At 48.6% G+C, this 21,022-nt stretch overlaps 8 protein-coding genes across 8 annotated transcripts; 4 read left to right on the top strand and 4 right to left on the bottom strand.

Annotated features, from left to right (window-relative positions):
• Positions 1–7: 7 nt before the first annotated feature.
• Positions 8–592, bottom strand: ARG1 (argininosuccinate synthetase; the record flags this gene model as incomplete). The annotated part of the gene is made up of 4 exons (XM_044824425.1): positions 8–301; positions 358–413; positions 491–504; positions 570–592. The coding sequence occupies 4 exons, from the start codon at positions 590–592 to the stop codon at positions 8–10; spliced, it is 387 nt and encodes a 128-aa protein (XP_044680082.1).
• Positions 593–1,994: 1,402 nt separating this feature from the next.
• J7337_006765 (uncharacterized protein) lies at positions 1,995–7,144 on the top strand (the record flags this gene model as incomplete). The annotated part of the gene is made up of 2 exons (XM_044824424.1): positions 1,995–4,997; positions 5,042–7,144. 2 exons carry the CDS (start codon positions 1,995–1,997, stop codon positions 7,142–7,144), a joined length of 5,106 nt encoding a protein of 1,701 aa, XP_044680081.1.
• Positions 7,145–7,965: 821 nt separating this feature from the next.
• J7337_006764 (uncharacterized protein) lies at positions 7,966–8,340 on the top strand (the record flags this gene model as incomplete). Its single annotated transcript, XM_044824423.1, has 2 exons — positions 7,966–7,999; positions 8,120–8,340. The coding sequence occupies 2 exons, from the start codon at positions 7,966–7,968 to the stop codon at positions 8,338–8,340; spliced, it is 255 nt and encodes an 84-aa protein (XP_044680080.1).
• A 418-nt stretch (positions 8,341–8,758) lies between these two features.
• Positions 8,759–10,166, bottom strand: J7337_006763 (uncharacterized protein; the record flags this gene model as incomplete). Its single annotated transcript, XM_044824422.1, has 2 exons — positions 8,759–9,574; positions 9,621–10,166. 2 exons carry the CDS (start codon positions 10,164–10,166, stop codon positions 8,759–8,761), a joined length of 1,362 nt encoding a protein of 453 aa, XP_044680079.1.
• A 2,196-nt stretch (positions 10,167–12,362) lies between these two features.
• Positions 12,363–13,776, top strand: J7337_006762 (uncharacterized protein; the record flags this gene model as incomplete). Its single annotated transcript, XM_044824421.1, has 2 exons — positions 12,363–12,805; positions 12,861–13,776. The coding sequence occupies 2 exons, from the start codon at positions 12,363–12,365 to the stop codon at positions 13,774–13,776; spliced, it is 1,359 nt and encodes a 452-aa protein (XP_044680078.1).
• A 307-nt stretch (positions 13,777–14,083) lies between these two features.
• Positions 14,084–14,825, bottom strand: J7337_006761 (uncharacterized protein; the record flags this gene model as incomplete). Its single annotated transcript, XM_044824420.1, has 2 exons — positions 14,084–14,496; positions 14,555–14,825. The coding sequence occupies 2 exons, from the start codon at positions 14,823–14,825 to the stop codon at positions 14,084–14,086; spliced, it is 684 nt and encodes a 227-aa protein (XP_044680077.1).
• Positions 14,826–15,291: 466 nt separating this feature from the next.
• Positions 15,292–17,203, top strand: J7337_006760 (uncharacterized protein; the record flags this gene model as incomplete). Its single annotated transcript, XM_044824419.1, has 2 exons — positions 15,292–15,388; positions 15,450–17,203. 2 exons carry the CDS (start codon positions 15,292–15,294, stop codon positions 17,201–17,203), a joined length of 1,851 nt encoding a protein of 616 aa, XP_044680076.1.
• Positions 17,204–18,297: 1,094 nt separating this feature from the next.
• Positions 18,298–20,594, bottom strand: J7337_006759 (uncharacterized protein; the record flags this gene model as incomplete). Its single annotated transcript, XM_044824418.1, is given in 5 exon segments — positions 18,298–18,456; positions 18,508–19,134; positions 19,152–19,865; positions 19,914–20,426; positions 20,484–20,594. 5 exon segments carry the CDS (start codon positions 20,592–20,594, stop codon positions 18,298–18,300), a joined length of 2,124 nt encoding a protein of 707 aa, XP_044680075.1.
• Positions 20,595–21,022: the final 428 nt, after the last annotated feature.

Here is a 21,022-nt window from a genome sequence, read left to right as displayed (position 1 = left end):
ATGGTTCTCAAAGTCTGAGGGTTTTGCTTACGCCTTTGCCTGTGCAGCCGTGGCTCAGAAGATTGCAGTTGTACTTCTCAGCAACGCGAACCTGGGCGCGAGCGATTACAGGTCGGGCCAGAGCAGTTCCAAGGAGGTATCGGTCCTCATAGATGGCATTGCACTGGATTGCTCGGAAAACGATCTGCTCGACGAACTCCTTCTGAAGATTTTCAATGATCATGCGCTCCGCGCCGAGAGCGAGGGCCTTCTTTTCGACAGCATCGAAGTCCTCGACCTGACCAACATCGGCGAGGAAGCACTAAAGCAGGAATGTCAGATTGAACCTATAGAAGCAACTGGAGGAGGTTCACATACCACAACCTCATAGCCCTCGAGGATGAGCCATTTCAAAATAGTAGAGGTATCGAGACCTTGACGAAATGTTAGCAATCAATCTCACATTCGATCACTCCAGGTGCAGTTTGGAGAAGGAGTCAGAAGTGTGTACCTCCAGAATAAGCACTGCAATCAAGAGTTAGCGGATGTTCTTATATCAGAAGCCTGTCATCAACGGCATAGGAACTTACAGACAGACACGGCCTTTGGACATTGTGAAGTTGTTTTGTTGTGAGGTTTGCTGTTATTTGGCTAAGATGACGAGAAATGGTGATGTTGAGCAGCCAGCTTCGGTGTGTGCAAGTGTTTTGAGTTTGAACAAATGGGCAGAGGCGAATGGAATATATTATATAACACAATTTTGACTCACTTCGAAATACTGTCACCCCGTACAAAAAGCAAAATCCCAACTCAGGCATGCACCCAGCCGTGCCTATCGCAAAAACAGTGATTCACTTACAAGGCTTCGGCCTCCGACTCCGGCTTCGACCAACTATCTACAAGAACGACCTCAGTATTTACTCAGATTTCCTTTACATGCTTGGCAATTCCTTGATAGGCTCCCTTGATAGGAAGCGAGTCATAGCAATTTGTTAGGGGCGGGGGGAAAATCACCATGAATGGTTCCATTCTGAGCTGCCTAGGCTGCGAATCCGGCCGGCCAAAGCAATTGTTGTTGACTCAGTATCAAAAATTTCTATGGATGGATCTAAGCACGGCCCTGGCAACTCAGACTAAGTTGATAGGATGGACCCATGACGACGGGTAGCAGCGGTGATCCTCTTTTCAACGAGGCCATGTTCATTGGGAAATGCCTAGAAATACTCCGTATATGCAACTCTAATGCACTTAGCCTTCGAGTTTCAGTAATGACCGGAGATTCTTTATTTCGGACGACGCATACTACAAATAGTGTCGCACAAAGCCTTCAGTCAAATCCCCTCTCGAGACGCCGTCAATTCTTCGAGTCCATCAAAGAAAAATGCTACTTAATGAAACCTAAGATCCACCATCTCAAAGTAATCGAACTTTGGTACAAACTGGAGTACAAGACCCAGTAATCTAATACCTACCTTAGAAACTAGCGGTGATGATCATTAGAGCTGGACTTAGCGGCGAGGCTGCCCCAGATCACTATATCTTCCCAGCGCGATGGTGATGGTGTGAGCCGATATTCAATTTGATTGGCCAGAGACAGTGGATAACGTCACTTTCAGGGACCACCTCTAACAGCCTCGGGGTATTATTCTAACTACCACAAGTTTGAGATTATATGAACGGTGAAACCATCTTCATACCTCACCTAACTAGACTTCTGATTTCTCAACGCACTCCCCTTTTGTCGCGCCGTTTGCGTCCTATCTATTGTGATTCTGTCACATCCCCTATATACTCGGGGTTTGATAAAGCCTAATACCGTTTGCCACTCCTCACCGTTGTACGTAGTCGCTGTCTGCCTTGCTTATACTCCGAGACCACTTCCTTAAACTCAGTATCATTACTAATGAATAATAGATTAAAGGTGTCTCTTTCCCTTATCTGGACATACAGCTTTCAACCCCTTATCCTTCCGTCGACACAATAATGCACATATAAACCATCCCAACTCTACCACGATGGACTATTCAAGACTACGAGCCGCTGCTCTCCGCGATGGCGAAGATGAGGAAGCCGTTACTGTCGATACTCGAGCTCTTATCGACAAAGTTCTTGCGCGATACTCAGGCGAATGGACAACATTGCGAGAACTGATTCAGAATGCTGCGGATGCCCAGGCAAAGACAGTCAGCGTCAAATGGGAAACTCTCCCATCAACACAGGTGCCACTACCGAATACCACGAGCCGATCCGAGATACTCAAACACACCTTGTCAAACCATACACTACGCCGATTAGTCGTGCAGAACGATGGACAACCCTTCACAAAAACAGACTGGGGAAGGCTAAAGCGTATTGCCGAGGGCAACCCCGATGAAACGAAGATCGGTGCCTTCGGTGTCGGTTTCTACAGTGTTTTCGCTGATTGCGAAGAGCCGTTCGTCAGCTCCGGCAATGAGGCCATGGCATTCTACTGGAAAGGAAATGCACTTTTCACAAAGAAGTCTCAAATTCCAGCAGATCAAGCTACCCATCATACAACCTTCGTCCTCGACTACAGGAATACAACCACACCCCTACCGAACTTGCTGTCTGTTAGCCAGTTCCTCGCGACGAGCTTGACCTTTGTTGCGCTCGAGCACATTGAGTTCTGGATTGACGACTACCAGATTCTGTCTCTGAGAAAAAAGTCATCTCCGAGTGTTGAACTTCCTCTTCCTCGCGACCTCGAGGCGAGGACAAAGGATGGCCTAATGAAGGTTATCAGCGTGGACCGCACAAGCACGCAGATCGATGCGTCCTACATGGCCGCCATAGGATGGAAACCACAGGCTACGACATCCACCACAAAGAATGAGTCCTACGGTGTCCCTGAAACTCCTTCCTTGAGATCCTTCTTTGCCCGTCTTACGTCAAGTGCGTCACAGGCAGGAATTAGGACAAAAGCACAGCATGAGGAGAATGCTGCGCAAGTGACGATTTCCGAAGATGTGACTAAGCTTTCATCCTCCACAATCTTCCTTCGGGCGACTTCTGCAAGCATCCGTACTAGCGTAGCCTCATCCTTTGCTTCTGAACTCGAAAGAGCGACGAAGAAACCCCCACCAAAGACAACCAAGATCGCTATCCTAACTTCGTCTTATGATGAGACTCAAGCTTCACAAGAGGCCGCAACATCGGGGGCGCTTGGCAAAGCTACAGATGTCTTTGCATCTGTGCTTCCCAATAAAAAGCCGGGCGGTCGCATCTTTATTGGCTTTCCCACCATGCAGACTACTGGAGCTGGACTCCATATCTCAGCGCCTTCAGTGATTCCCACAGTAGAGAGAGAGGCTATCGACTTGAACGCTCGTTGGGTCAGGACATGGAACCTTGAAATTCTTCGTGCTGCTGGTATCATTACTCGGCTTGCTTTTGCCAATGAGATGAGCGACCTGAGTAGCCGAATCAAACAGGTTATGGCAAAAGAGACCAAATTCTCTCCCGCAGTCATCGCCAAGTTCATGCCAGAAGCTCTTCACATTCACAAGACCTTCACATTTGAGGACTCAACTCCCAGCGGTCAAGTTGGTCAGATTATTGAGGAAGCTTTTTGGATGTGCTTTAAGAAGGCCTCAATCGAGACCTACTCAACACGAGGCGTGTTGCAAACAGTCGATGTGCGCATTGCTTCGGATGAGATGAGTAAATTCGTCAACAGCATCCCCGTTGTACCAGAGGAGATGAAGGGTGTTCCATTTGTGAAAAAGCTCATAGATTTCGGTCTCATTTCACACATCACGGTCACAGATGTGAAGAAGGAGCTGGAGACAAAGGCTATGAACAAAGTTCAATTGATGAACTTTATCAGTTGGGCAGGCAAGAAGAGCTTGAGTGGTGAGCTCGACCCTGGCAGTCGATCTGCTTTGCTAGAAGTAGCTGTTGGCACGATGAGTGATGATGGGGAACAAGGCGAGATCATTGCCCTCGGTAGCATTCGGAATCACCTCATCGCGAACAGGATTCCTGCCAACTTGCCCATTCCTCCTACAACAATCCCCCATGCGCTTACTGCCAACTCTCAGCAGGCTGAATTGCGTGCTTTAGGATGGGAACCGCTAGAAATTCTTCCATGGTTGAGATTCCTTCTGGACACAAATTCTTCTAGGCCCGAGGAACAGAACTTGACTCAATCATCCAAGTTTGCCATTCAGATTTTGACTGTCCTTGCGAAGAACTTTGAGAACTCAAGCCCGAACGCAAGAACCACCATTGTTTCTCTTCTTCAAGCAAACACAGTTGTACCTACGAAGCAGGGTATGAGAAAGCCTACTGAGTCCTTCTTCCCGATTGTCAAGCTTTTTGACGATCTTCCCGTCATTCAAGGTTGCGAGAAGATCAAGGAGAAATTTCTTGTCACTATTGGCGTCCGCAAAACTGTAGATCTCGAGACCATCTTTACCAGGTTGTTGAACGCGTCTGGTGAAGGTCACCAGAAATGGAGCCACATGGAACTCATCAAATATTTAGCATCTGTCCGCGAGGATATTCCAGGTGAAGATCTGAGCAAGCTAAAGCAGACACGCTTTTGCCCAGCCGAAGCTGGTCCAAAGGGCATGGAGTCCACTAAGGGAACAACAACGCTCTACAAGGTTTCGGAGCTATTTGAGCCTAAGGACTCTTTGCGTGCATTGCGATTACCTATCCTCCAGTGGCCAGGGCCTCCTGGTAGCTATCGACCTGGAAGCCCAGAAGCTCGATTCATAAATTCTCTTGGATTAAGGCCTTACCCATCTGTCCCTGAACTCGTTGAGCTAATGTCTGGCAACGATGAAAGTCTTCGGGTTTCGTCTATGACATATTTCCTCGCCAACCACCAGATCAACGGGTACGGGTCTTTCCAGCTCGGTGGCAGTCCTAAGGCAATCATGCCTCTTCAGGGTAGTACCCGTCTTGTACCGCCTTCGCAGTGCTTTTACAATCCGCGGGCGTCTATCCTTGGGTTTAACATTTTGAGGAGAGACCTACATGACCATGCTATTGTAAGTTTGATCTATAACTTGACAGTCTCAGCTAATATCTATAGAAATTCGGTGTTGCACGAGATCCGCCAATGGTGGACTGTGTAAACCGCCTCTTGGCATCGCGTCCTCAAGATCATCAGGATGCTGTGGCACTTTTCAGCTATTTCGCCTCTCGAATCACAGAACTCGGCGAGAATACCCTGTTCAAACTGCGTAACGCCTCGATAGTTCCTATCACAAGGACTACTCGATCGTCTGAGAAATCAGCATCTTCCATCACTCATGTCAGTCCTTCACGGGTGTACCTTGGGGCTTCGACTACATATGGAGACATCTTCGACTTTGTCGACTTTGGCCCTGAGGCCAATGCATTCTTGTTCCAATGCGGTGCCAAAAGCGAGCCAACCAAGTTGGAGGTTGCACAAATGGCATGCAGTGAGCCAGCTCGTCTCCTCGGTGTTTTGCAGAGTTCGGAGAAGTACCTGGATCTTCTTAAATCCTTGGCAGAAGCATCCTCAACACTCCACCGAGACAAAGAATTGTGGAGGAAAATGCGTGCAGCACCCTTCCTTCTTGCATACAAAGAACTCGCGCCTCCTAAGGGGAAGTCAGATGACTTAGAGGAAGAGGATGAACCTATCCGACAATACCAGCTTGCCTCTGCTAGTCAAATAGTGATTCTGGATGATATCATCAGCTACAGATTGTTCAAGGATCGCCTTATTTGTGCGCCTGAAGAGGATGCGCTTGAAGAATTCTATCTAGCACTTGGTGCTCAGAAATTAAGCAGCATTGTGCAGGAGGAGGTCAGAATTGGGCCCCACAGTGATAAACAAAAGGCTGCACTCAGTCTCCGCAAGCATGTTGTTGAGAGATCAAAGATCTTTCTCTTTGAGTACACAAACTACCGACGAGATGCTATTAAGCATGACGTAAAATGGCTGGACAAGAACCTTACGGTTCACATTGTTCGCTCAGTGGCTTTGAGAAGGACTCTCAGAGGTCAGCATCAAACTCACACGGAGAAGCGATCGGCAGCGAGTGAAAAGGCCAGCAACGGCTGGGTTCTTTATGTTTCTGATGAGTCGAAGCCCGACATGTACCAGATCGGGCAAGCTATCTGCCAAATGCTGCTAAAACGCCCGAATCAGCAGGCTTACCTATTCTTTGAGCCATTCCTCACACTTGATCTTTACGGTTTGAGAAATCGCGGTTACAATGTCGATCGTATCCTTCGGGCCAAGGCTGCCGAGGCCAGGATTGCTGAGGAAGAGAGACGAGAGGCACTGGAAGAGGAGCAGCGCCAGATCAAAGAGAGAGAAGAGCAATGGGGGGCTGAGGCAAAAGCGGCGGAGGCTGCACGCGAAGCTACCAGGATCCCAGAACCTCTTGGTCCTACAATGCCAGGTTCCTGGGACTCACCCGAGGAGACAAAGCGCTCTCCTGAACAACAGGCTAGGAAGAGCAGGGGATTGTTCGCAAACATCGGTCGTCGACTTGGATTTGAGTCTGACCAGCATGAAGACGAGTCTCACAAAGAGTTGGACAAGTTCTTGGATAGACCTAAGGAGATCGAGGCACCTGGCGAAAACTCTTCCAACATTGGCAAGAAGCCGCAACAGGATGAGGGCAGAGTCACAAGTCCTGCACTTGTGCAGCAGAACTTGCTCAATGCCATCAAATCGACCCGGGCTTACGGATCTGATAGTGTCTTTTCAGAGCCCAAGGTCAACGAGGTCAAGGAACAGGCCACTTACTGTGACAAGACGCCAGCAAATAACATTACTTTCATCGCAGAAACTTCAAATGGTATGAAGATATTCTTCGCCAAGGATATCAAAGACCCAGGGAGTTTCTTGTCGAAACATTTGAATAATCTCAATGTCTTCTCCAGTATGTTGATTGAGGTGGGCAATACCTACTCTATGTCACCTAAAGTTCTGCACATCTTTTATGACGAGGCTGGCGGCACTATTGCTTTCAACACCGGAGGCAGTATCTTCTGTAACTTCAGGTTCTTCTTACAGTTGCACGCCGCGCAAATCGCTGGAGGAAGCGGGCAAGCCAAGGCAGAGGCTGCTACCTGGTGGTGGGTGGTTCTGGCACACGAACTTGCACACAATCTCGTGTCGCTTCACAATGCTGATCACAGCTACTATACGTAAGTTTACCCCATGTCGTCCAATAGTATCATGCTAACGATGCTAGCGAATCTTTTATTCAGCAGTATTTCCCCAAAATCGTGGCCAGAGCGGTCCAATGGACTGCAAATGCTGGGTCTCGCAGCGAAACACCCACGATTGCACCACCTCCGTCTGGTGCACCACCACCTTACCCAGGTCAATTGGGACGAAGCTTGCTAGACTGATGATTGTTTTATCATGGCATAGCGGGGAGTTTTGAGACTTTTGGCTTCTTGGGATATCACCTCTCTGGTTGTTCTGATGGTTATGGCCGTAATTAAGACACTAGACTTGATGTAGACTTTAGATTCTTCCAGTATTATATACAGGGTCTGGTACACACACCTCATGATTTCTGTTTCGTAATATTGATGCAACTTATGGAATATTCGCAATGAGATGATCTTGCTGTCTTATAGTTTGCTAGTAAGATTCATATACCGAGCTCTGTGGAAACGTTCTTCCCACGATGATACTCGCAGTCTAAATAGTGACCGAGAGAAATTTGGCAATGCTTTGGCACGAGACTTTTTCTATTATTCATAAATTGCGAGAAACCCGTTCAATACCTAGATACATATAAGAGATACGTCAGGTACAGGGTAGTTGTGAGACGAGGTCGCACGTGATCATAATCGTGACCAATCAATTCGACTCCAATTGCAGTGAGCTTGGGATGGATCTTGAAGATCACGACCTCACCTTTCGATAACGAACGCTCCCACTCGCATTCCGAGCGAACCTCTCCTCCACGAAACCTCTCCACTCCATAATCCCGAGTACTCGACGGTCAATTGCCCATCATGGTCCACCGCATCGCCTTCTGGAGCCTTTTCGGTATGTCACATACTTGAGCCAATTCGGCCGCCCATAACACCCGAGCATACGACATGAGCAATTGGAGACGAGACACAGGCGACGGACAAAGAGATTCGGACACTAACAGTAGAGAAAAAGGCCTCGGCGCTCGATTCTGGCAAATGGGTATCGAGATGCGCCCATTCTTCAACAAGTCCTCCCTCTGGGTGTACCCCGTATATGCGGCCGGCGGCGCCAGCTTCGGATACTGGCTGCAGGGCGTTGACGACAGCCAAACCTCTACTCTACAAGAACGAAAGGCTCTGCTGCTTGAGAAGCGAGCGCGCAAGGCGGAGCGGGATGCTAAGGCGGAGGCTTAAAGGGGAAAGAACAGGAATGGAAACTTAAGATATCGGGAAACGAAGACCTCTTCGGCTTGTGATAAGATGATTGGAGAGGCAACATTATTGTACATTGTGAGATTGGGAGGTTGAGCGTCGAAATGGGACGTTTGATTCGAATATAATACGCCAAAGCTCTGAACGCTGTGATGATGTGATGTGCAGAACACCAAACGCCTATTGCTTCACGGAACTCGATCTAAATCACCAGATCGAACTCATGTCATGCTATACCACACGCAATGAGTTAAAAACTTATTGTCATTGCCTCATAGAGCTGCCTCTAATCCCAGCACCAACCCAAGACCGAGTTATCAAGAATGGCAATTCAAGACGCCGCGTCATCTAACACCCCTGATAAACTTTTCCACACTCCTTTGACCCAATCCAAGCCTGATTACAACTCCTCTAATTTTCTAAGAATCGCAGGCACAGACGTGGCAGAGGAATTGCCTAGCTCCGTCACAACCACCGAAATATACGTATCGCGGGTAGTGTCAAAGAGCAAGCGGAAGCCGACATCGGTGGATCGCTCGGGGTCGATTTCGTTGTATGTGAGAGAGTCGATGGATACACGCTCTGTGAAATTGACCGTCTCGCAGAGTGCCACAACGCGGACGTTCATATCAGAAGCTGCCGTGGCGATATCGCATGAGCCAGCGCGAGCGTACATAGCACCGTTGCTAAAGATGGCTTCGGCTGCGAGGAAAACCTTAGTTGCCTCATAGAGATGTGTTTGCAGAGCACCAAAATCGGAAGCATAGGTGACTTGGATGCCAGCGGCGGAGAGCCTTTTGGCGTGATCGATGCCGACGCGCTCATAAGGATCATCGACAAGAATCACGCGGAAGTCAATTTTTTTCTTGCGAGCCTGGAGAAGAGTGCGCTCGACGAGGTGATGATGAGCGTATGTGAGTACAACATCGCCATCGCAAATCATGTTGGCAGCAGTCTCAACAATCACGTAGTCTGCGAGAGTGATGCGCTCACGAATGTAGTTGTCAATGGACTCCTTGAGGAGTTTCTTCACGTCGTTGTCGTGAAGATCGACATCCACTTTGCTGATCTGGAGCTTCAGCCACCGGATGGCGTTGCCCATTGAGAAGCACATGGGGCGGCATGCTGTGAGGTACTCGATCTGGGGGTTGAGAACGTGAGGTGTGAAATGGCGGGAGAAAGTGAAGCCAGGAGGAGTTGTGTAAGAGTCGATAACCTGGGGCTGTTAGACTAATAGTAATCATAGGGGCAGAATCTCTTACTTTTTGGAAAGCATACAGCGTCGCCTCGAGTCGTGTGATACTATCACTGATAACGAACGCGCTCATGTGCTCACCGAGAACCAAGACCGCAGGATGGACGTCCTTGTCGGCATTTGTCATTTCTATCCGCCTAGCCATGGAGAGGTGGCTAAAGCAGTCTGGTATCGAAGGCTTGTCGTCCTTAACTACAGCCGTCGCTGCCGCTGGTCGAATAGGGAGTTTTGCACTGCCATGTTGCTGGTGCTGATGTTGCCCGTCCTGCTTAGGCTTTGCTTTGCCTCCCTTCCCATCACCGGACGCCTGTTGACCGCCTTGCGATGGGCCCTGTGAAGCCTGGGTAGCCTTGGCTTGCGCTCTTCTGGCAGCCTTTTCCTCCTTGGCCTTCTTCTTCAATTCAGCGCCGGATAACTTCTTCTCGCCAGCGGGCGCTGCTTGTTGCTGTTCTTTGGGCTTCTGAGGCTGGGCCTGCTCCTTCTTTTCCGTCTTCACATCGTTATTCTCTGTGGTCTGCGGCGCAGGGGCCGAACCCTCGGCTTCTGTGGACATTGGAACCGGTTCGAGCGATCGTTTGTGATGATATCGAGAATGTGGTTATCCGAAGGCGGGGCACTCCCAGACTTTCAGAGATCAAGACCAGAGTGTGCGTTGCGCTAGAACTTGCGTAAAAGAGTCGGTATGGGATTCTCTATGCGATACTTGTGTGTGATTCGCTGGAAAATACTCGTTATTTTTGTAGAAAATAGCACAGTAAAGGTACTATTTGCAGCGAGGCACACTCAAATGGAGGCTTTGAGTCATTCGAAAATAATGATTTGGACCGGCATTTGGATGGGCAAATCCAATCAGTGATCGAATGCCCCGCGCTAGCCAAACCTCAAGAGACATGGGTGTGGCAGTGGGAAGGAAGTCCAGCAGAGCCTCTACATTGCGACGTGGAATGTCACTCGCTAGGTACTTTTATGATACCTAGACAATGAAGCTATTATTTGATATCCCTATGTATTCGTCGGTTCCATGTCGTTTCTTTCGCAAACACCAGGTCTATTCCAGGTCGCATGCGCAACAAGTCACGCATCGCGTCGCATTTTGACATCACGATGCGCCGAAGGGAAATGTCAAGCATCAAACGGGGCAACACCACATTTACCGCAGTCCCACAAGTGCTGTCAGTTTGGCTACGAGGTTTCTTTGGCATCAAGGCATCGTCACATTTACCTTGGGCAGATCAGCTTCACAATTGACGCGACGTAAAGTTGAGCTTCAGGAGAAGCTACTTGGGAGGCAATCATAAAGTCACGCACGCATGGGCTTCCTTCTTCACGGCAGTCCATCAAGAACCGGTCGCAATGAAAGAAAATGAAAGTTCCAAAAATTCCCTTGCCAGGCGAACCCAACAAGGAGCGGTCAGTGTATAGTTTTCAACTAGCAAAATTCCTCTCTCAGCTTATCGCTTCACGGAGAAGGAAAACGCCCATGCACTTGGATGGAGAGGAAAGGAAAAAAGAAGACTGAAAGGGCCGGAGGAGGTCGGGGTTTTATAGCTGAGAAAGATCACCCATGCACGGACCAGTTTGACATATCACCTAAGGCATCAAGGCCAATCCGAGCGTGAATTACAGGAAGGTGGAGCTCCAATTTCCAGGCACCAGCGGAAGGTTCCACTATTGGCAGGCAGGCAGTGGCAGGCACAGAGGCAGCAAGTAGCTTAATTTCCAGCCCAGCGGGCATAGGCTGGCACGCGACACCGTCAATTGGCTGTGCCTACGGAGTACGGAGTAGAGTTTGGTATTATTTCTCAAAGCATATCCGATAATTACTTTAGCATAACTTTCCTTTTTTTTTTTTTTTTTCAACCATAACTTGACTTTGGCTGTTGTTGTTCAGCTGTGTGAACCTTCTAGGCATGAGACTGGCAGTTGCAGCTTTTATAGTTTGTTCCGTTGAACATTCGGCTTTATTTCCTCGAGTTACCTGAACTTTCTTCAGCTTAGCATTCGCTCGTGGCGATGATTTTGGATATCAAAAAGACACAGGGCAAGGTTTAATGCTCCAGGAAGACCTGCGATCAAGAAAGGATTCCTGTTATGAACAAAGCTTCTTACTGGCTGTCCTATCTACGAGATAAGGGAGCCATAAAACTTAGGCCCTGAACCATGAAGGAAATAATTTAAGTTAGTTTCGCATCCTCTTCTCTAGTCTGATGCTTTCTTGCTTCCAGCGGTTTGTATAAGAGCACTATGGACTCACTTGGCACTGGATGCTGATTAACGGATCTTTCGACAACCTACAAGTTCCCTTGCCTTCACAGGCTCTCCTGATCCATAATTAGGAATTCCTGCATTTAGGTTTTTGAGAGTATGTACTCTAGCGGTGGCTGATTTTCTCCATGGCATCCATACCAAATACTCACTTATATAACTCACTACTACCAAGTAAGCTCACCTCAGCCGGATTATCATTTCAATAGTCAAGATAGGGGATATATTCATATGAGCTTTCGATCCTTGAAATATCTTACTATGCCATTCCTTCAATATATAGATTTTTAGGAGAAATGAAATAATAAAAGAACTGGTCATAAATGAGTCAATGGAGTCTTTTGATTCCTTCCAGCTACTGGTCGCTGCGATACCGCACTAGGTACCTTACAGTTCTATATCAAAACCCCCGGCGAAAATTCCATCAACCATTTACCTCCTGTAGGTATCCATAGCATCAACAATACAATCCTCAGTCGCCAAGATGATGAAGAAATTTGCTCGTGCCTACTCTTCGGCGTCAGCCACCCTTGGCTCGAACCCTGTTCCTCCTTCAAAGATTCAATACATTCCTACTTCGGGAAAATATCCCAAAGGCTTTATCGCTTCAGGTGTTTTGGCTGGCGTCAAACCTGGCAACACCAGCAAGCCCGACATCGCCCTCGTCACTTCTGATCGTCCCTGCGCCGCCGCTGGTGTCTTCACAAAAAACAAGTTCCAGGCTGCTCCTGTAACCTATAGCAGGAAGCTTTTGCAGCAGAAGAAGAACGCGGGCCTGCGAAGTGTAGTTGTCAATTCTGGTAATGCGAATGCTGTCACCGGCACCGGAGGTCTTGATGATGCTACCAGTATGGCCCGCACGACAGATCAGAGGGTCGGCGATGAGGACTCTACTATTGTGATGAGCACTGGAGTCATTGGCCAGAGGTTAGTTTCTTCGATTGGCTGAATTTGATGTTCCAATGGCTAACAATTAATCCAGGCTGCCAATTCAGAAGATTCTCGACAAGATCCCTACAGCTGTTAGCAAGGCTGGCAGTTCTCACGAGAACTGGCTTGATTGTGCAAAGGCTATCTGTACGACAGATACTTTCCCTAAGCTCATGTCTCGATCCTTTGAGCTTCCTTCTTCTCCTGGTGTTGAGTATCGCATTGCTGGTATGACAAAGGGTGCAGGCATGATTGCCCCCAACATGGCGACTCTCCTTACCATCCTGGCTACCGATGCCCCTATCTCCCCTGCGGTCATGCCTAATGTTCTTCGACATGCGGTGGACCGATCGTTCAACTCCATCACCATTGATGGTGACACTTCCACCAATGATACTGTTGCTCTTCTTGCTAACGGTGCCGCTGGCGGAAAGGAGGTCACTTCTGAGCAGTCTCCAGACTACAAAGCCTTCCAGGAGCTCCTCACCGAGTTCTCTATTGACTTGGCCAAGTATGTCGTCCGAGATGGTGAGGGTGCTACCAAGTTTGTTACTATCCGTGTTGTCGACAGTGCTTCTGAGGAGGCAGCCCGTGAAATTGGTCGGTCGATCGCTAAATCCCCTCTCGTTAAGACTGCTCTGTACGGAAAGGATGCCAACTGGGGCCGTGTCCTTTGCGCCACCGGATATGCTCTCATTTCGCCTCCTGGCCAACCTGTGAATGACGTTCCTGAGATCACTCCCGAGCGCACCAATGTCTCCTTCGTCCCTACCGATGGCTCAGCTGAGCTGAAGCTGCTCGTGGACGGCGAGCCCGAGCAGGTCGACGAGAAGCGAGCATCGGAGATCCTCGCTATGGAAGACCTTGAGATCGTTGTCAGGTTAGGTACAGGCGACAAGTCTGCTGTACACTATACCTGCGACTTCAGCCATGACTATGTCACTATTAATGGTGACTACAGAACTTGAGGGTTGCCCCGAAGGAGTTGACGATTTTACCAACAATATAGCCTGTATTGCATGTCTACATGACCCGGCCTGTGAATTTTGATACGATCTTCACGATATCTTGTATGAATGCGCAATGAATGCGGTATTCTGGGCCTAAAGGAGACATGCTATGCAATGCCTTGTAAATATTTCCGGAAACCTGCTACGTGACATAGGTTATATATTCACTTATATCTCAAAATGTGATTCTTGCATCCCTATCAATCGTAGGTCTAGTTCTAACCAAATCCAAGTATTTATCCGGAACTCCAAATCGACTATTCCCTTACGCACTCAGAGTACCCTTGGTGCTAGGCACCTCACCCTCTTTACCAGGTATCCTTGTGGTAGCAGCCTTGATAGCAACAGCAAGAGCCTTGAAAGCACTCTCGGCTCGATGGTGGTCGTTGTCACCGTGGAGACAGTGGACGTGCAGCGTAACACGAGCACCCTGGGCAAAGCTCTGGAGACAATGAGGGACCATCTCGGTGCTGAGCTGGCCAAGCCACTCTCGCTTCAGACCGAGGTCAATAACACTGTAGGGGCGGTTGGAAAGATCGATGACTGCGCGAGAAAGGGCCTCGTCAAGGGGAGCGTAGGCGTAGCCGAAACGGGCGAGACCAGCGGGAGTGCCGAGAGCTTGAGCGAAGGCATAACCAAGGGCGATGCAGACATCTTCTGCGGTGTGGTGGTCATCAACTAGAAATATCAAGTCAGTCATTTAACATCCCTCGGTGGCGGTTCTAGGGCAACCAACTGTGAAGATCACCCTTGCAGTTCAGAGCAAGACTCCATCCAGCATGCTTAGCTAGGGCATGAAGCATATGGTCGAGGAAACCAATTCCTGTGTTGACAGCGATCTTCTGCGACTTGCTAGCCTGAGAAGCATGGCTATCTCCATCATTGAGAAGACGGGAGTCAGTGTCCGGAGGGAAATCGCCGCCGTCAAGGTTAAGAGCAAGCTGAATCTTGGTCTCGTTTGTATCACGGGCGAGAGCAGCCCATCGGGTAGGTTGAGAAGAAGCCATTTCTGCGAGTAGACTGGTATAGTCGTCCAATTGAACCTTTCTCGGGAAGTTGTAGACTTTTAAAACTTGACTGCATGACAGGCTCCTGTATCGGCGAGTGCCAAATTGATGGCTTCTGATACGCTACAAATTCGACCCCGCCAACTTTTTTTATCGCCTCTGACAGAGGCACGCTACAGTATAAGCTACCCCGCTGTTGCTGGAGCCACGCCCGCTGTCGCTTCTCAGAACGCCCTTCACACGCTACCTAGGTAAGGTGGGCTCTGGTGGAGGCGCAAACAACGGCCGGGCGGGCTTGCGGTGAGATTAGATCCAGGTCATTGTTGACTTTTGGTGGGATGTTGATTGACGTTATTCAAACAAACCATCTCCAGACCAACCCTATATCGCAACACGCGGAGCCACAGATAAACCGAATATCTGACGGCTGGGCCCCAGCACTCAATGAACTGCGAATAAATCAGGAATGGAGAATTTCTTGAGGGAATGGAGGCAAGATGCCCTCAACAAGGCGCAATATGAGTCGGCCATATTTATCGGCGACAAGCTACTTGCACTGACCAGTTCGTGATATACTGATATAAACAAATCTCTTCTCCATTGTCTAACATCATATCTCGATAGATGACGATCAAGATGCCTTCTGGCTCGCCCAAGTCCACTTCGCGACAGGAAACTACACGCGCGCCCAAGCATTTCTCTCCAGCCAAGACCTCATCGCCAGAAACCCATCATGTCGCTATCTCGCCGGTCACTGCCTTATAAAACAGTCCCGCTTCGACGAAGCTCTTTCTATTCTCGGCGATCGTAACCCAACGCATCTTATAACCAATGGCGCGAGTAACAAGCGCAAGACTCAGCCACGCCACGGACGACGTCGCGATCCAGCTGCTGAGGAGGAGGCTGCCAATAGGAGATATGAAGCTGCTATGTGTTTTCTGCGTGGCATCTGCTACGCTAAACAGAATGCTTTTGATCGCGCAAAGGAGTGTTACAAAGACGCTGTGCGAATCGATGTCCAGTGCTTTGAGGCGTTCCAGCAACTGATGAGCAATTCGTTATTGTCGCCTGACGAAGAGTGGCAGTTCCTTGAGAGCTTGGACTTTGATTCTATTCATGTCTCTGGAGATGTCTCGTCTTCTCAGCAGGCTGCCGACTTTACTAAGATGCTTTACACGACGCGACTGTCCAAATACCGCAACCCTGCAGCCTTTGAGACAGCATACGATTCTCTCTCGACACATTACCACCTTGCATCAAATCCAGACCTACAGCTTGCTCGTGCAGATCTTCTCTATACGCAATGTCGGTACCGGGACGCTCTGAATATCACAAATGGGATCCTACAGGAAGACAAGTACAACTTCAGCGTGTACCCGGTCCATCTGGCCTGTTTGTTTGAGCTGAAAGAGAAGAACCTCCTTTTCTTGATTGCCCACGACCTGGCTGATAGTCACCCTGAAGAACCATGTTCATGGCTCGCAGTTGGTATTTACTACTTTTCGATTGGCAAAATCCCTGAGGCACGACGATATTTCAGCAAAGCGAGTATGATGGACGCACATTTTGGACCGGCATGGATTGGATTTGCACACACTTTTGCGGCCGAGGGCGAACACGACCAAGCAATTTCGGCCTACTCAACGGCAGCGAGATTGTTCATGGGAACACATTTGCCGCAAGTGTTTTTGGGCATGCAAAATCACGCTCTCAACAACATGACGCTTGCGGAGGAGTTTTTGAAAACAGCCTATGGCCTTTGCAAAACAGACCCTTTACTCTTGAATGAAATGGGCATCGTGAAATACCACCAAGACAAACCCAAGGAGGCAGCACAGTACTTTACAGCAGCGCTTAAGATCGCTGATGATATGGATAGCGACCCTTCGGCTTGGTTGGCTACGAGAACAAATCTTGGACACGCTTTCAGAAGGCTGAGACACTTTAATCGAGCGCTCGCCGAGTTTGACGAGGTGCTAAGACAGGGAGGCAAGGATGCGGCCATCTTCAGCGCGAAGGGGCTGATTCTCATGGAACAGAGTAAGCCTGACGAGGCAGTGGTCGTTCTCCATGAAGCGCTGGCGATAAATCCTCAGGACAGCATCGCAACAGAGTTATTGAACAAAGCGCTAGAAGAGACGGCATTGATTGATGGCGCGGCAGAGTCTGAAGCTGAGGATCTCCTGGACTTTGAGCGCACGTTGGGACAACGGAAGCATGATGCAGCCGTCAAGGTCAACGGGAGTCGAAAAACACCAGGGAGACCGGAGAAGGGTAAGGGGAGATTGAGACGAACGAGACGAATGACGGTTTTGGAGGACGAGGACGGCTCGCCTGAGAAGGAGGGTAGTATGATGGAGATGAGCGATGATGAATAAGGGTACCAGAGAGTAGACTCAGAAGGCAAAGCAAGCATAGCATTGGGATGGGGAGATTATCATATGATTGGGATAGGTCTAGGCGTTGGTGGTATGATATGCATTGGGGAACATGACATTGTTTTGAGTTAGTGAGTGTATGAGCATAATACTCTGTCTCGTCCGTTTGAGAAGCGGTCATGTTTGATATCCTACCTAAGTATAGGTGATATCACTAATCAATTAGCACTGAATTAAGTATCTCGCACTCGGATCTCGCATACTATCCGCAAAATAAGCTCTGGTGGAGAGACCGGCACGTTAATCCATCCGGGCCGTCGCATCGGGGAACCAATAATGGGGTGCTTATCCAATCGAATCCCTGAAGCAATCATGGTGACGGAGCTGAACGAAGAGCGAGTGCTTTTGGCGTCTGAAAGTGGAAGTGGCTTGATGATATGACGCGGCGCAGATTGTATATAAGAACAAGGCATTGGACGTCAGCTTATACTCTTCACTCTTTATACTGAATTACTATTTTAAGTAAAAACAACAATAAAATGTCACGATTCTTTCCTCATACTCCTTATGCAGAGGATCAACCTCTTGCACGAACAATACTCACAACACACGTTATCGTGCGAGCGATAACACTAAGCTCAATCATCGCAACGGGCATAACAACAACACGCCACTTGGTCCCCTTCCTCCGCCCAAAAACCACCCCGTTAACATTCTTCCCACGCCTCATCCGCTCTGCATCGACAGGCGCAGTTGCAGCGGTTGGTGTAGGAGCTTTCATGACAATCAACCGTATGCGCGGAAGAGAAGAGGTCGAGTGGCAGGATCGAAGTTGGAGATTACTCGAGAACCAAGGTCAGCTTGAGACTGATGACTGGACTGCTATAGGCGCTGGAGCTGGGGCTTTGATAGGGGCCAATGCTCTGAAGGGTTGGAGAGGTGCAGTTGGAGGACTGGGGTTGGGAAGTATGGGGGGAGCTTTGGCGTGGATGGCTTGGAGATTTGGTGTGAATGGGGGCAAGTTTCCCAAGAAGGAGGAGGATCTGTAACTTGTGTTGTCTTTTGTATACCCCATGTTTATCTAGTATCTATCTCTACAATTTCGCTTTGACTTGATCAATCTCTTCAATCTTCTGGAATTGATAGAAAAAGTCCAGGCTCTGTGGGTTCAACAACGTCCCGCTTGGTTTGATATTACTGCCCGAGATGATCTGCTTGACTGGAAGTTCGACCTTCTTGCCGTTCACAGTTGTCTGAACATTGTTAGTCTACCATATATCATCAGTTTTGACGGTAGTGCTTACTGGAATATCGGGCACCTCAAAGATATACTTGGGCACATGCCTCTTCGTCAACTCATTGGCAATCCTTTCTCGGATTTTACTAGCGAGTTCAGCGTTGAATTTGACTCCTGGTTTCATCAACAGGAACAAAACAACGCTCTCATCATGGTCCTGGGGTCGGCGCTGGCCTACGCATAGACTCTCAGCAACCTCCTTTGCAAAGCTTCCCTCGAGCACTGCGTAGATGTCCGCACTTCCGAATCGGATCCCACTTGGGTTCAAAACTCCATCTGAGCGGCCTAGAATATGAATATGGCCTGTCTGTGGGTGAACTGCTGCAAAGTCGCCTTGTGACCACACATTAGGGAATCGATCAAAGTATGCTGAAGTGTACTTCTTTCCCGGAGCGGGTGTTGTATCGTTCCAGAGATAGAGAGGGACATTGGGGAACGCTGCAGTGCCGACTAAGTCTCCTGGTTCACCATCGGGAACCGGTGAGATCGGTTTGTCGAGGTCCGCAGAAGATGGATAAATTGCCATTGGTGTTCCAATAACCCGTCCTGGGCATCCACCAGCGTAGATGGGAGATAGGGGATTCTCCATGACAAAGCAGGCAGCCTTGGTAACGTCAGCAATAGCAAGAAGAGACTGAATAGGAGACTCACAATATCTGTACCGCCTGAAAAGTTAGCCAACTTGATATTCGTTGGAAAAGCTCCATCATAGAACCAGTCAAAGACCTGCTCCTTCAACACCATTCCCGTACTCTGAACAGCCGTCAGACTACTCAGATCTGCCTCTTTCTGAGGAACTATTCCTTCTTTCATAAGTTCACCCAACCATCTTGGACTAATTCCTAAATTGGTAACACGCTGCTCCTCCACGATTCGTAACAGAACAGAACGATCTGGTACAAAAGGCGAACCATCATAAAACACAGTCCGTCCACCAAAAGCAAGTCGAGTAACGCTAGCAAGATACATGATCCAGCCTGTAGTAGTATACTGAAGTGCAACATCCTTTGGAGTGATTTCACGATGAAGAATAGCCTCTTTAGCCACTGAAACGAGGATCGGACCGACGCCGTGAACGATGGCTTTTGGCGTTCCTGTTGTTCCAGAGGAATAGTACACTACCATTGGGTCTTGAAACCCAACTCGTTCGATGGATGGTGGAGTTGAGGGTGCGGAGGATAGGAAAGACTCGAGACGCTGTGTCTTGGGGATTTGAGAAGTATCGTGAGGAGAGTCGAAACGCTGAACAATGATTGCTCCTTGGAAAGAAGGGCATTCTTCCATTCCTTCAACAACTCCCTTGATCTTATCGCGAAGATCGATGACTTTGCCATTATAGAGAGCTCCATCGTCAAAGAAGACAAACTATTTGGGTCAGCATGGTTATGAGCTTGGTGATATCAAAGAGCTCACCTTGGGGTCAATCTGAACAGTCCTCTGCAACAGCCCTCCAACGCCCATATCAGTAGAGCTACTGCTGAATAGCCCCCCAAGCCAAGTCGTAGCTAGAAACACAACAAGTGTCTCAACAGCATGAGCACCGACCAGAACAACCCTATCTCCCTTCTTGACACCTCTCTGCTTCAATGCACCCGCCAGCTTCCCCACTCTTCTCCTCAACTCTCTCCAAGTAAAATTCTTCACAGAGGAATTGCCCTCTCTGACTTCTGTGATGGCGATAGTATCATCTTCTTTGTGCAGCGTTGAGCGCTCGCCTGGTGCACCGCCTACAGCACCTGTCCAGAGGATATTCTCGGCGTAGTTGATGCGAATACCAGGGAACCAAGTGGGAAGCTTTGTGATTGGGATAGATTCGTCTACGACGTATGAGTAGGAACCCTCGTGGATCCAGTTTTGAGAGGCCCAGAGTTGAGCGTAGAAGTCGCTGCGTTTAGAGACGGACCATTCATATAAGTCGTTGAACGTCTAAAGCGTGTTAGTTACTTTTGCCATGTTTCTTTGACATGTCAATCTACATCATACCTTGAGACTTAGTCCATGTAATTTATTTGCCTCTTGCATAAATGCCCACATCGCCGTGCTCTTGGGACTGGGGTGTTCCCAGACCTTTCGAGGTGTCTTTGTTAGATCCATTATAGTATGTGTCTCAGTCTTGTAAACGTTTCTTCTCAGAATCAGCTCAAATTATAGATCAAGACCAAGGATTGAACTACGGTGACTACAAAAGACCAACATTAAATAGTCTAGGATAAATGTCCCGAGGTAACTTGTCCGACGCGGCAACGCCTCGCCGTGCTCTATCGTGCGGGGTTCCGTCCCCGACATACATATTCATACTTTCAGCTACGGCCTAACTTGGACTGCGATAGGTTGTGAAACTTTGTCGATCTCGTCTATACCTACCTGCATGACAATGTAAGCTAATAAGGTCCTGTTCCGAGCCGAGGCTTGTGGGGAACTCTGTAAGTCTATCACCAGCTTTGGTTGGCTGGTGTTGAGATTCAATTCACCATCATGCCAGTGAACAGTTACATAATTAAAGTACAGTAGAATTTACAAAC

Source organism: Fusarium musae, chromosome 5 (assembly GCF_019915245.1).
Source record: "Fusarium musae strain F31 chromosome 5, whole genome shotgun sequence".
Lineage (NCBI taxonomy): Eukaryota > Fungi > Ascomycota > Sordariomycetes > Hypocreales > Nectriaceae > Fusarium > Fusarium musae.
This window is presented reverse-complemented; position numbering and strand designations above follow the sequence as displayed.